Consider the following 15,753-nt stretch of genomic DNA (forward strand, 5'->3'; position numbering starts at 1 on the left):
CTCCTCCACCCACTCCTTCCGCCCCCCCTCGTCTTTTTCAAAAAAGACAGCTTCCCGTGCGAGCCAAGGCTCCGATCCTCGGAACAAGCATGGAGGGGAGGCTGGGGCAGAGGAGAGAGGAGGGCCGTTGGATGGGAAGCTGCCGTAATGGTGGCGGGTAGCGCGGTATACTACCGCTTCTCTGTGCCTTAAACCTAAGCTGTGGGGGGAGAATAAAAACCCCTTCCCACATCCTACCTGGAGCATGGCTTGGAGGAGAGTACAGCATGGACACCGAGACAGACAGATCAGGCATGAAAAGGTAAGTGCTCTTGACAGCCCCAGGTGGCGACTTTAGGCATAGCATACATTTACATAAAGGAGAAACCTACTAGAATTAGAAAAATTCTTAAGGAGTCTCCCTTACCTTATCCAGTTGCAGGGTCTGTGAGACAGACCCAATCTTCACCTCTCACGGTGGGCTCCGTTTAGAAAAAAACCTTCAGAAACTGGGGCCCCCTTCGTATAGGGGGATCCGCAGTTCTGGGCCTGTAAAGCACCCGCCAGGAATATGGCTGAAAGAACCAAATACTGTATCCCGGGGTCCAGCTCTCTAAAAAGAGAAGCGTTACAGGTAAAACCTCGTTTCTTCGGACACAAGGCCCGGGTACCATGCAACTCGGCCTGGAAAAGACACCTTGAATGGATCCAGTTGCATGGCTTGTCCCAGTGAGGATATTCCAATGGAGCTCAGCACAGCACATCTTTACTCGTGACCAACACCTAAGACACTGGCGAAAAAACTGAGGTACTCCCAGTAAGGGGAGGGGTTATGTAAGGGGTTGAACTTCCTAGGGTGTGCCAGTGTCCAATCACCTAGTGATACCCTATATAACCCATCAGTAATTACTGAGACTCTGTGTCCCGTGATGTACGAGAAAGAAAAGAATCTTCATCGTCATGATGGGGGAGATCAGCAGTCCACTTTCCTCTGCACCTAAATAATCCCTGTAAACTGGTATGTCACAAGGTCTTATAAAAGGTCAAGGGAGCCTTGGGTAAGGACTTAGCATGCAGAAGAGATTCTACATTTAAAGTGTATAAACTAATACTAATAATGTTGCAAACTGACAGACACTGGCATGATGAAGTTGAAGGAAATTGAAAAAGTACCAGTTAGAATTAGAATATTTAGAATGTACTGTAGCTCTATGAAGGAAGGAAGTTAAATATCAATAAATAAATCCCCCAAGACTTTGATGCCCCTTGATGTAAAAAATGGCTGGCTCCGGCAACTGAAAAAGATGTGGAAGGTTTAGATCGTTCCACAGAGGCACATATAGTGACCACCAACCAGAGACATCTGTATGACGTACGCCAGCAATATTCCAAGGGGGCCAACAGCCCCTGTAGAGGAGAGACTGCAATGCCTCATATAAGCCGAGAATGGCAGCTTCTATGCGCATGCTTAGGAGTAGTAGTGTGATAACAGTAACTTTGTAAAACTCAGAGTTTGCTGTACATTCTGAAGCAGAAAAAGAAATTACCTGTATAGAGATGGGGAAATTTAATTGGAAAAATCACAGCTGTTTTGACTTCTTCCAGACCTGCAATGTTACTCCATTTTACTTTTGTGTTGTCCGTGAAAATAGAACCTGCAAAATAAAAAAAAAAATAGATTTTATATTTAGACACAAAGTGCACAGATTCGTTCCTCACCAATGCGGGTAAGTTACTAAAGTGAAATTCTAGCTGGGGAAGTATGTCCAGAATTGGTCTTCATGGAAGAATTGCAGCCATAAAGCCATACTTCTGACGTAGAAACAAGATTAGGCGACTCAACGATGCACAAATATATAGGAACTGGGGTACAAAAAAATGGAAGCGAAGCACGTGTTCTGGACTGAGGAGTTTAAATCCAAAATATTTGGCTGTAGCAGGAGGCAGTTTGTTTGCGGAAAGGCTGGAGAGTGGAACATTAATAAGTGTCTGCAGGCAGCATTTTGGAGGTTCCTTGCAAGTTTGGGATTGTATTTCTCCAAAAGGAGTTGGAGATTTGGTCGGGATCCTGCAGCAGACAATGACCCCAAACATACAGCCAATGTTACTAAGAACTACCTTCAGTGTAAAGAAGAACAAGGAGTCCTGGAAGTGATGGTTTGGCCCTCACAGAGCCCTGATCTCAATATCATCGAATCTGTCTGGGATTACGTGAAGAGACAGAAGGATTTGAGGCAGCCCATATCCATAGATCTGTGGTTAGTTCTCCAAGATGTTTGGAACAACCTACCTGCCGAGTTCCTTCGAAAACTGTGTGCAAGTGTACTCAGAAGAACTGAGGCTGTTTTGAAGGCAAAGGGTGGTCACATCAAATATTGATTTTAATTTCTCTTCTTTTTTTAATTTACAGCATATTTTCACACCTCTTTCGCTCCTATGTCTGAAACAAATTAAGCTCCCGGAGGACGTTGAGACATATTTGGTAACAGCAGACGTTTCGTCGTTGTACACGATTATACAACACGACGATGCATTGCTTGCCTTGAATTGGGCATTTAGCCAAAGGGATGACATTCCCTATATACAAAAGAAGTTTCTGAGGTTAGTACTTGAGTACTGCCTCACACACAACTACTTTATGGAGGGAAATTTTTCACACAAAGGCGAGGCGTTGCAATGGGTGCAAAGTTTGCACCGAGCCTAGCGAACCTCTTCATGAGTGAGTGGGAAGATAAATTCATCTATGCCCAAAGAAGGACTGAGTTACTGTTCTTCAAAAGGTATATTAATGACCTGTTCCTGGTATGGGCAGGGACCGAACAATCTTAGAAGGATTTTATGAGTTTTTTAAACTCTAATTCTAATAACATTAAACTTGAATACCAATACAGAAAAGATGAGGTCAATTACCTAAATGTGACTGTTGTTAAACAACAGACACAATTGACTATGAAAGTATTCTTTAAATCTTCAGACCGAAATGGTTATTTGTCAATACACAGTGGGCATCACCCAATCTGGCTCCGAAATATACCAAAGGGCCAGTTTACGTGCGTCAGAAGGAATTACACTTTCGACTCTGACTTTGTGGCCCAATCTGAAGTTTTAAAAAATAGATTAATTGAGAAAGGATACCAAGCAGACATCCTTGACTCAACAATATGACAAGTGGGACAATCTTCACAAACATCATGTTTGGAAAATAAAGAGGATTAAAGATGAAAGACAAGAGTGGGGCTTCATCAGTGACTTCCATGTCCAATTCAGGGAAGTAGAGAATATTTTTAAGAAACATTGGGAGATTTTAAGTATGGACAAAACCCTCAAGACAGTGTTACCTAAGGAACAATTGTTTATTTATAGAAGGACATCCTCTTTTGGGGATAACGTAGTCAAAAAAGTTATAGACCAACCCCAAAAACCGAAGATGTTTTGGGACAGGAATGGTTTCTATGCCTGCAGAAGATGCAAGGCATGCCAACAGACCAACTCTCATTTTAGAGGATTAACGTCTTTTATGTCCACAGCAGATGGCAAGGAGTTCATTATTAATTAGTTCATATCTTGTAATTCCACACACGTGGTTTATGCCCTATAGTGCCCATGTGACCTGATGTACATAGGCCGCACCAAAAGAACTCTGGCCAAGCGAGTTTCAGAACACATTTATAACATTCTGATTGGGTTCAATGACCACAGTCTGTCACTCCATTTCAGACTGAAACATAATAGAAACACCTCTAGCCTTTTGTTCTGGGGCATAGAGAAATTAGGTCCTACATGGAGAGATTCAAATATGGTAAGGGAAATTTCAAAGTGCGAGACAAAATGGATATACCTTAGGAATACTCTCCAGCCTGCAGGTTTAAACGTTGAACTTGACATTAATTGCTATATTAGCGATTATTAATTTTGAAGCCTTATATGCGATTAAACACTTATTTTATTTATTTCAGATTAGTTTATGTTTTGTCACATTGAAAGGGGGGTTTTAAATAAAGGTATGCCAATTTTAAATAGCTTTATAATTAGTTCCTTTTTCTAAATATTAGACTATTGCGTATATAAAGAAATTCAAATGCCTTTGGACAGTAATGTGAGGCTGTTTATTGGTAACTGGAATGCATGATCAATTCTGGTTCTGTACTGTATTCAGATTAAGTTATTTTAAAACCAACTGATGATTAATTTTAATCATATGAGTTCAATAACTTTTTAATAATTCTTTGGCCACGAATATAGCAACAATATGTATATATTGTCGCTAACGCTCGAGTTTGAATGTTGTTCCGCTTCACCCTTTTGTTTAATGGAAAGCGGAATAACTTTGACCATATCTTTTATTATTTAATAGATTTTAGTATACATTTATTTAATATTTATTCTGATATTTAATTTCCCACTTTGGGGTTCGCCATACACCCTCTATATAGAAAAGATTAATCCGTTCACCCCTAATGGAAAGCGGTATTAACTTTGACCATATCTTTTATTATTTAATAGATTTAGTATATATTTATTATATTTTTATTCTGATATTTAAATTTCCCACTTTGGGGTTTGCCATACACCCTCTATGTAGAGAAGCATAATCCGTTCACCCCTATTAAACTATGTTCGGTGGAGAGATTAATGTTTTTTCATGCTAATAATTTATTTATTTGCTATATAGAGGGATCAGTTGTTTGGAATGTTTTCTAACCACTTGCTGATTAAGATTTCATTTGGGATCTTATTAGATATTTATGACATGGTTCTGCGATGATACAATTCTACGTCATGGTTTTGCAATGATACAATTTAATTTATTGTATCAGCAGCAGTTTTAATGTGTCAATATTATGTATTGAGACAGTCTATCAGGAGGAATTGTTATATAACAACGGACATTGAGCAGAGCAATATTGTGTGTCAACTGATGTGTTTTAAATGCAATGTTTATGTAGAGCACACACTGATATGATGTTTCCCTCTGTCTGTGTGTGCAGGCTTTCGGATGAGCTCAGGAATGGGAGCTTACAACTGGCTTTTTAGGTACAAGCAGGGAGCTGTTTGCTTTCCAGTATATGTTTGCTGCCATTCCTTGATGCTCTAATGATGCGGCTTTGAGTTGTATCATGAATGAGATATATTGACATTGAGATTGATCGTTCTATGGTGGGAGCCATGGAGGATCGGACATTAACACGCAGAGGGGGTTAATCTTTATCAGGGGAGGGTTATAAATTTGCAAAACTGTGCCGTGTGGGTCCTGCCTATTGACAGACAGAATGTTGAAATGCGTCTAGGGTCGACCACGCGGCTTGCTGCATTGGGGAGCGGTTCTGAGTCTCTCCCGGGAACCACCACGAACGACCTACTCTTCTTTGAGGTGGTGAGATCATCGGAACTGTAATCACCAGTTGTGTACCATTTACCTGAATGCTGTTTTATATTTAACTTTGTGTAAGTGCAATAGCTTAAGGGTCGGGTGTTTTTTGGGACAATAAAAGTTTGCAGTTGCACACTTTGATGATTCCTTTCCTTTCATATGCTTGAGTTGAATAAGAGGATTTTGGGTGTGTGCAGCCTAGAATTGTCCAGGATCAGGACACCATTCATCTGTTGGGATGATCGTTACTGAAAGTGGGGTTCCACCCAAAAAAACAAAAATACCTGAAAAATTGTAAAAAAAACAAAAAACAAAAAAACATTTGAATATTTTTTTTTTTTTTTTACTTACCTCTAAATGCCTGTTACTAGGTGCCTCGTAGTCTGCCTCTTCCTTTGCCTGGGCTGGTGACATCACTTCCTCCCAGGCACAGGAAGGGCTCGGCTCTGCTCCCTCCCTCCTGTCAATCATCTGGGACCCATTACAGGTCCCAGGTGATTGAGCGGCCAATCACGGCGCGCGGCGCCGCTCGCGCATGCGCAGTGGGTGCCAGGCTGTGAAGCCACAGCCCGGCGCCCACAGTTGAAATGCCGGCGCCGATGAGCGGAGGGGGGGGACGAGCGGGGCTTCGATCCCCCGCATCGCTGGACCCAGGGACAGGTAAGTGTCCAATTAAAAGTCAGCAGCTGCAGTATTTGTAGCTGCTGACTTTTAATTTTTTTTTTTTTTTAATGGAGCCCCTGGGTGGAACTCCTCTTTAACTCCCACGCTGATGATTGCTGAGATTAGAGCTGGATTTATTCACTAAGGCGATTGATTATTAGGAGTCCGGTGAGTGCAATTCCTATAGGGAGTGGAATCATATGGAGTGGTGACGGTGCAACATCGCTTCAAGTTGATATGAACTGTTTTATTAATATGAGAAATTACCCACCACCTGGACTGTCACATTTTTTTTTATTTTAAAAGTACATTTTCACATGCATTCCCTATTGACTTTTACTTTTTCATTTATTTATGTTTTCTTTGAGCGCTGCTTAAGCGGGAAAGGACCTATTATCTTGGATATTTTCACACCTGCCTAAAAGTTTTGCACAGTACTGTATATTTTCCACACTTTAACTGCTTCCATACCAGGAATTCTGACATTCCTCTCCTACATGTAAAAATCATTGCTAGAAAATTACTCAGAGCCCCCAATTTAGCAGAGACCCTAGGAAATAAAATGGCAGGCATTGCAATTTTTTATGTCACACGGTATTTGCACAGCAATTTTTCAAACGCAATTTTTTGGGAAAAAAAAAAACACTTTCATGAATTAAAAAAAAAAAAAATAGTAAAGTTAGCCCAATTTCTTGTATAATGTGAAAGATTAACATTTAATAACCTATTATGCTAAAAAAAAAATGTGGGTACGAGCAGGCTTTCCATTCATTTTCAAAAAGAAAGATATGAATGCAAGGAACTTTACCTACATGGCCTAAAGTGTAATGAGGCAACTCAAGAAGATGAGGATCACTTGCTCAGATGCTGTTCTAAGGCCAAAGCATTGCAAAAAAAACCACTGAAATCATGCAATGGAATAACTGCCTATGTATTGGGAGCAATACATTCTTTAAAAATATGAAAAATCTAATTATTGTCAAGTCCAACAGTGTTATGGGCACACAAAACCTTCAGAATAGGTATCAGGCACAACATTTTGCACTGATTCATCTGGAAATAAGATATGGCGTCAACAATGGTATTCTCTTTATGAGGTACTTTGATCTTTGGCTTTGATCCAAAAGTTGAATGTCAGACACACGATGCATGAGGTATCCAAATAGCTTGTTAAAAAAAAAGGATTTGGGGGGGCGTGGCCTGACCTGGCACGAAGATGGCTGCTTAGCTCTGTGGCTCCTGCTGCCTCACGACCTGCTACCAGCCTATCGGAGGTAAACTCACCCTAAAACCAGCGAATTTAATGGGGACTGCCTCTCGGAATTCCTCCGCCTCCCGTTCCCGGGAACAACCAGGGAGTGTGGGACATAATATCCCTGAAATGTTCCGCTCCGGCAGAGGAAACATGGCGCCTTCCCGGCAGAGGAATTCACAAGCTACGGCTCCTTCATCATCGGGGACGTCACCCGTCACACTTCCCTCACTCTCCACAGATAGGGAAGGCACGGAAGATTCCCCACATCCCCATTTAAACATTCACGATCTCCGGGCTATTGCCACGGACATAAAGGACACCCTGTTAGCGGCCATCTCAGAACTCAGATTAGATATTCACGCGCTTACTGACAGAGTACAGGCAGTTGAAAGGAGGGCAGAGAGCCATGACACACAGCTCCGAAAAACTACTCACCACGTCGATACCCATACACTCCAATTGCGGGACATGCAAAGGCACCTGGAAGACCTCGACAATAGAGGCAGGCGCCATAATTTAAGGGTCAGAGGAATACCTGAAGCGATTGAAGGGGACCAAATCATACCCTCAGTCACAGGCTTATTCAATAGTCTTTTAAACAGACCTAACCAGACCTCCATTATGATGGAGAGGATCCACCGAGCCCTGAGACCCAAGGGGAGGGATACTGATCCCCCGAAAGACATTGTCTGCTGCTTAGTTGATTTTAAACTCAAAGAGGACATCCTCAAACAGGCTAGAAGCAAACCACAAATTGTACATGAGGGGAAAACAATTCAAATTTATCAAGATCTTTCCGGCATTACGCTGCAACACCGCAGAGACCTGAGACCCCTACTTGACGTCCTCCGCAATAAAGGAATTCCATACAAATGGAAATTTCCATTTTGCCTCTCAGCAACCTTACAGGGTCGCACAGCTCTCCTGAAAGTGTCGGAAGACCTCCCACACTTCTGTGCTTCCCTAAACATCCCCTTATTGGAGATACCTAATTGGTACGCACACTTCCGCCGCTCCGCTGTTCGACAGGGACACTCACCTGAAGAGCCTATGGAGACACAAGCTACCAGAAATAGAAGGAGACGTTCTCCGTCAGCTCTGAGTATCCGTCCCGCTTCTCACAGCCTGCAACCGGTTCTCAGCCCAACCGACTCTCCCAGCTCACGGAGAGCCAGACGGGATCGCTAAAAACCCATCACAGGTACACAGTAATCGGCTTTCACTGTTGAACCACGTTTGGCTCGTTTGAACTTTCATTTATTTGAGTTTGCATTTAGACCTACTTTACGGTGTTAAAGTATCAACCTTACTGAAGCCCCCTCTGAAATAGCAACAGCCTCCTAAAAAGTCTGTACCCACTTCAATCACACTCCTCCCTGCATCGCAAGCAGTTTGGTATCCTAGACCAATGACTTCAACTGTGTCCGTACCAAGACTTACCTAAACTACAATCCCCATAACACCACGCGACTAACTTCCGGAGCTCATCAGACTGACGTATCCTATTTCAACACGGCGCCTTCTGTAGCACCCCTTCCAGGATATGCTGTGACGCTCGGAACTCTACAGAATCATTACTGAACTGCCACGCAGATAATGCCGTCACTGAACCCGGACCGAAGGACTACCGCTCCCACTACAACAGATCTCTGCTGCTTTAGCGACCGATCTTGAACATCTTACCTTGCAATAATCTCCAAGAGGCTTCAGAAGATTCTCCTAATATGTCAGACTCCACCTATCGCACACCTAAGAGCTCACATAATGATATCGAACACTGCCTTCACTCCCGAAGTACTCATCGTCTCTAGCGGTATGCACTATCAGTGCAAAAGAGCGGATGACTATACCTGAACACGTTGACTCCCCTGACGTCTTACACAGTTATACTTCCTCCGGATCTTATACACTACTTTCAGGACATATGTTAACTGGATCAAAATGTCCTATTGTTATACTTATTGCAGGGGACTGCTCTAAAACACGTGCCTTACCTGAGAAGAACAACCACATGTTCACTCTACCTTCACTCTACCATCGCAAGTATATTGCCCAATCCTTCTCTTAGGAATTGCATCTAGTTAATATTACTTTTACTTACATGTTATATTATTCGATTATATGTTGATATGTTTTCTAACGCACTAGTTTTAAGCTTTGGCTTTACCTATACGATACTAGACTACATCTCTAAAACTCATGTTCTGGGATTTCCACTGTTGGCACCCATGAGACTGAGTGGCAACCTTGGAAACTCCTCACACTCTCCAACATGGTGAGAGAACAAACAAATAAATTAATCCTATTTACCAGGTTTTATACGTTGAATTTTACCAACCTCACTTAGTGACCCTTCTATCTCGTCTCTTCAACTTTAATGAGATTACTCTCATTTTTCACCCCACATAATTTAAAATTTTCCATACCTCCTACATTTCCACCCATGGTCGGAGCGTAGCAGGACTTCCGTGATATTCAGGCACTCTCCCGTGTTCGGTGAAAGCCAACCCCCACACGGTGGTGGAACAGAGTGTAATACCGCCAAGAGTGGTGTGCACGTTGTTCCCGATCTGTACACGACCGATCTCCCTTAATATTGAGGTGGACGGCTGGACCTTCACCCCCTCTTCGGTTACTCGTAGTGCTCACTACGTCACGCTTAAGACTACACTAAATACAACACCACCTGTCTTCCCTCACCTAACCACCCTCTAACCCCCACATACATCCCATCATGGCAGAGGGAGTGGGCTCCACTAGCAAACCACACGATAAGGATCAAACTTTTGCACAACTCAAACTCTGCTCCAATAATATACGCGGCCTCAACACGCCTGAAAAGCGTTCACATCTACTGTCTTCTTTGCAAAAATCTAATATTCATATTGTGCTTATTCAAGAAACCCATTTTAGAACAGATAATATTCCTAAACTACATGACAAACACTTCCCAACAGTATACCATGCGTCAAATCAAGAAGCTAAGTCTAAGGGAGTTACCATTCTAATTTCTAAGCACTGCCCAATTCAAGTTTCAAATGTCCAAAGGGACCCATCAGGACGGTTCCTTTTCATAAAGGGTACACTTCACAATCGGCCCCTTACCATCGTTAATGTATACGCTCCTAATACGCATCAAGTTGCTTTCTTCCATAATACATTCCAACAACTACTAACATTCTATTCAGGTACCTTGATCGTCGGTGGAGATTTCAATGTAGCCTTAAACCCCTCCATTGACACGTCCAATGGACTGTCCTCACTTACTTACAGAGCGATACGCGCGAAAAAAACACAACTCAGCGAACTTCTACTACATGACACGTGGCGTACATTACATCCTAAAGACAAGGACTTTACTTTTTTTTCATCACCACATAACAAATACTCCAGAATCGACCATTTCTTTGTCACTCAAAACGACCTATCCTTCCTCACTAAAGAAACTATTGAACCAATGATTCTGTCAGACCACAATCCCATCACTATGACCTTAAATTTCCCCACCACATTAATCAAACCACACATCTGGAGACTTGATGATTCTTTACTCACTGACCTGGTCACGACTCAGACTATATCCGAGACTCTCACACACTATTTTACAGAAAACAAGAAGGACGACTCTCCGCCTGATACCATTTGGGCCGCACACAAATGTGTAATCAGAGGAGAATTCATCTCCCTGGCTGCCAAAAGAAACAAAATTAGAAAAGCACGCATAGAAGAACTGACTACACGTATCTACAACTTGGAACAAAAACATAAAGCATCCCTAGCCACTAAGGCCTTCACTGAGCTGACTCAAACTAGAGAAAAAATCTTGGGGGAGTTGCATAAGAAACTCTACCGTAAATATGCATTAACACAAAAGTGCTTCTATGAATTTGGCAATAAATCGGGGAGGCTGTTGGCTAGAGCTCTCCAAACCAAGAAAGCGGCCCACACTATCCACACAATCAAAGACCCTGCAGGTAACACCTTAACTACGAACGAACAGATAGCAGATCAATTTGTGCAATATTTCTCCAAATTATACAACCTACCTACCCCACAGCGAACATCCTCCCTAACTGACCGGCAGACAGCGATCCAAGATTTCCTACACCAATACACTCCCTCTCCTCTTACAGCTGAAGAATCCACTGGCTTAGACCTGCCATTAACGGTGGAGGAGATTCTAAACGCACTGAAACAACTAAAACCAGGAAAGAGCCCAGGCCCGGATGGCCTTACGGTAAGCTACTGTAAATCTTTCCCCGACACACTTATCCCTCAACTAGTCAGGACATTTAATAACTTATCGCCACTCAGTACGGCCAGTAAAGACATCCTAGAAGCACATATCGCCCTCATTCCAAAACCAAACAAGGACAACACGCTGGTTTCTAATTATCGCCCCATATCCCTACTAAACGTGGATGTCAAACTTTACGCCAAAGCCTTAGCCAACCGCATTCTCCCTCTGATCCCTAGATTAGTATCTTTGGACCAAGTGGGTTTTGTCCCTGGCAGAGAGGCCAGGGATAATACTATAAAAGCCCTGAACATTCAACACTGGCTCTCCACTACTTCTACACAGGGGTTCTTTCTGTCTTTGGATGCGGAGAAGGCATTCGACAGAGTGGCATGGGATTATATGGAGGCATCACTTCTTGCAATGGGCTTCCCGCAGCATCTACTTCAGATGATTCTAACTCTATATTCTTCCCCCACAGCCAAAATTAGGGTAAATGGACGACTGTCAGACGCCTTCTCCATATCTAACGGTACTAGACAGGGATGCCCCCTATCCCCCTTACTTTTCTTACTCACAATGGAACCAATGCTTCGAAAACTAAGAGAGAACCCAGATATCAAAGGATTGGAAATTAGTCATAAACAATACAAGGTAGCAGCTTACGCGGACGACATTCTACTATTCCTGACAGACCTGATAAACACTATTCCCAACCTCCTCAAAGACTTCTCGCTTTTTAAATTTCTCTCTAACCTAAGAATCAATTTCTCAAAATCCAAAGCCCTAAACATTACCCTACCGACCACAACGGTTACACAATGTAAAAACAATTTCCCTTTTGGTTGGGAAACACAAGCCATTACCTACTTGGGTTTCAAAATCCCTACCAAACTGACTGACCTCTATGCACAGAACTTTCTCCATGTCCTACAAACCATCCAAAGTGATCTGCACAGATGGCATACAGGACCGTTCTCCTGGTTTGGCAGAACTGCTATTTTAAAAATGAACGTCCTACCTAGGCTTCTCTATCTCTTCCAAGCCATACCCATCAAACTTCCAATATCCTTCTTCTTAGCATATAAACGGATGTGTAGAAACGTCATATGGGCTTCCAAAACACCTAGACTGAGCTGGGATAGATTGACACTTCCCAAATTTAAAGGAGGCCTTGGCCTACCGGATATACAGAAATATCATTGGGCATGCCATTTGACAAGAATTGTCGACTGGCATGTACATATCAACTCCAAAGATTGGACTCAGCTTGAAAATGCGTTTTCCCATATTCCATTAGCACATTTACCTTGGATCCTCCCCACTACTCTGCCTAGAGAACTTAAATCACACCCATTAATCAACGCTACAATGACGCACTTCAGGGAGGCATGCAAACAATTAAAGTTAAAACCCACACATGGACCCATGACTCCTCTAGAAGACAACCCGGAATTTTCACCAGGCTTGACACCAAGAGACCCACAGTTAGACCCGCATAGGCCCCAAATTAGAGTACAACAACTCTTCTTGCATGACCAACTCCTGTCACACCAAGCCATAAATTCCAAATTCCCAGACTATCACGTTCCTTTATATAAATATCTTCAAATCCGACACTTTCTACATGTCTCTAAACCCAATTCACTATGGCACAGAGACTATACACCCTTTGAACTCCTTTGCAACAGCAAAGAACCCCAACGACACTTAATCTCGACTGTGTACTCGCTCCTATTCTCGATGCACGAAATAAAAGAGGACAAACTGGTAAAGCAATGGGAAACGGACCTCAATATAGACCTAGCCACTGACGACTAGGGGCACATATACACTCTTATGCATAAAGGCTCCATTAACGTCTCCACACAGGAAAACAGATATAAGATATTCACAAAATGGTACAGAACCCCTGACAAAATTCACAAATTACACCCTAGCATCCCACCGATATGCTGGAGATGCAACGTGGCGCATGGCACTCTACTCCATATATGGTGGGAATGCCCACTCAAACAACCATTTTGGATGGATGTCCACCGACTAATCACACAGATCACGACATATACCCCCGACTTCACTCCCACTCAATTTTTACTACATTATTCCTCCATCCCAAGGACAACATACAAAAAATCCCTTGTACTCCACCTTATTAATGCGGCAAACGTTTGTATACTGGTCCACTGGAGAAGTACTTCCCCACCCACGATGACTGAATGGATACAAAGGGTTGACAAAATAGCTGACATGGAAAACCTCATACACCAATCTAAAGACAACCCGTCTAAATACTGGGAAACCTGGGCATGCTGGTCACACTTTAAAGAATCACTGGAAACAAACAACTCCACTAATATCTCTTCTTCCATCACCTAAAGCAAACTGAAGCTTTCGTTGATGACCACCCCATGACCCTCCGCCCTTCACCCCCACACACACACACACTCCATTCTTACACCAAAGCCCGACTCACCCTCAGTATATGGAATACCTCTTACTATATACACCTTACAAGAAGACCCTCATGGCACATATAGACATACACCTATGGAAAAATCTCTTGATCTACATTTACTTCACCAACCTTAGCCTTTTATAGTCTAGGTTTATGATACACATATACTGGATCTCTTCACATATTAGGTAGAACCGACCCTACCTGTAACAGCTCTACACACATGTTTACTCCCACCCCGGACACAGTTAGAACCCTTTAGGGGTGTACGGAGACAGGGATTGCCATTGTCGGTATATGTCTATACTTCACGCAACACTCACCACAAACATGTACCTTTTCCTTCTGATACAGTGCACTGAAGATTACCTAGCATTCATATTACTCTTTACCAAGCTACCAATACAAAGATTTAAACAAAATATATCCCACATTGGTTAAATCTTCTATACCCCACACGGACAATGCGATGAATATGTATTTACGCAATCTCACTGTTTTCTGCAAGAAACCTCTCATTCTAGTATTGATGATGACTTTATATTATATTATACTGTTATGATTTCTGTAAACCTGTAAACCTTCAATAAAATCTCTTTAAAAAAAAAAAAAAAAAAGAATTTAGATGCTGGACAATAAAAACGTAAAGAATGCCCTTGATATGTAATAAGATTAAAATAGGTTTGCTAAACAAAATAGGGACCCGAAATTTCAACAGTGATGACTACAGGGAAAAGTTTGAAGAGCACGATGTTATTTGCAGCTTTTTGCATCTACTTTGAAAGCCACTGATCACAGAACAATACGTATGCTAAACAGCTATGAAACCAAAAGGCCAGCAGAATAAGTAAACAGTTAAAAATCCTCATCTAGAACAAAATTGTCCTGCCACAGTGACCTTCAGTTCAAATCATTTAAAAATGGGCCCATATAAACATATCCACATTTATCTATGAAGTCAAACATGAGCAAATAGTGATTTTTAACCAGAAGAGACAAATGATAAACTACGAGGAAAAAATCTTACCAACAGTTATAACACAAGCAGCAAAAGACAGAAGGTCCAATAACGATTGTAATTAATTTAATAGTATTTGATCCAATTAAAAAATATAATTTCTGTTTCTTGAAACTATCAATCTTAGCCACTGGCAAACCATTAGACTTATCTATACAGATGCCGAAGAAATGCCCCGTACACACGATCAGATTTTCCGACAACAAATGTTGGATGTGAGCTTGTTGGCTGAAAGTCCGACCATGTGTATGCTCCATTGAACATTTGTTGTCGGACTTTCCGCCAACAAATGTTGGCTAGCAGGTTCTCAAATTTTCCGCCAACGATCGTGTGTACACAAGTCCGACGCACAAAAGTTCACGCATGCTCGGAATCAAGCAGAAGGAGCGGAACTGGCTATTGAACTTCCTCTTTCTCGGCTCGTTGTACGTCTTGTACGTCACCACGTTCCCGCGTTCGTAATTGTTGGCCAACATTTGTGTGACCGTGTGTATACAAGACAAGTTGGAGCCAACATCCTTCGAACAACATTCCACGGTTTTGTTGTCGGAAAGTCCGATCATGTGTACGGGGCATAAGTGTACAGTAGTTCAGAAAGTCATTTCAACTCCAAAAACTCACATAAAGAACAAATCAATATAAAAACAAAGGTATTGTCCAAATAATAGTGCACTGAATCAAAGCCTGATTATGTAGCAGGATTTGCTTCATCTCTGTGTATCACCTGGGATTAGTCACTTCACGGGGTATATGTAAGAGTTTACAACTACTT

The 15,753-nt window shown here is 42.1% G+C and overlaps 1 protein-coding gene across 3 annotated transcripts in view; it reads right to left on the reverse strand.

The window, feature by feature from the left end:
- The window catches only part of LOC141144852 (vacuolar protein sorting-associated protein 4B-like), a 146,708-nt gene that overhangs the window by 55,181 nt on the left and 75,774 nt on the right, over positions 1-15,753 (reverse strand). For all 3 annotated transcript variants that reach the window (XR_012244475.1, XM_073630934.1, XM_073630933.1), the window contains one exon: positions 1,527-1,634. Coding sequence is in view for 2 of the 3 variants with exons in the window: in XM_073630934.1 (XP_073487035.1) it covers positions 1,527-1,634 (108 nt within the window). In the remaining variant the exon portion in view is untranslated. The remainder of the gene's footprint in view (positions 1-1,526; positions 1,635-15,753) is intronic.

Source organism: Aquarana catesbeiana, linkage group LG05 (assembly GCF_042186555.1).
Source record: "Aquarana catesbeiana isolate 2022-GZ linkage group LG05, ASM4218655v1, whole genome shotgun sequence".
NCBI classification, from domain to species: Eukaryota; Metazoa; Chordata; class Amphibia; order Anura; family Ranidae; genus Aquarana; species Aquarana catesbeiana.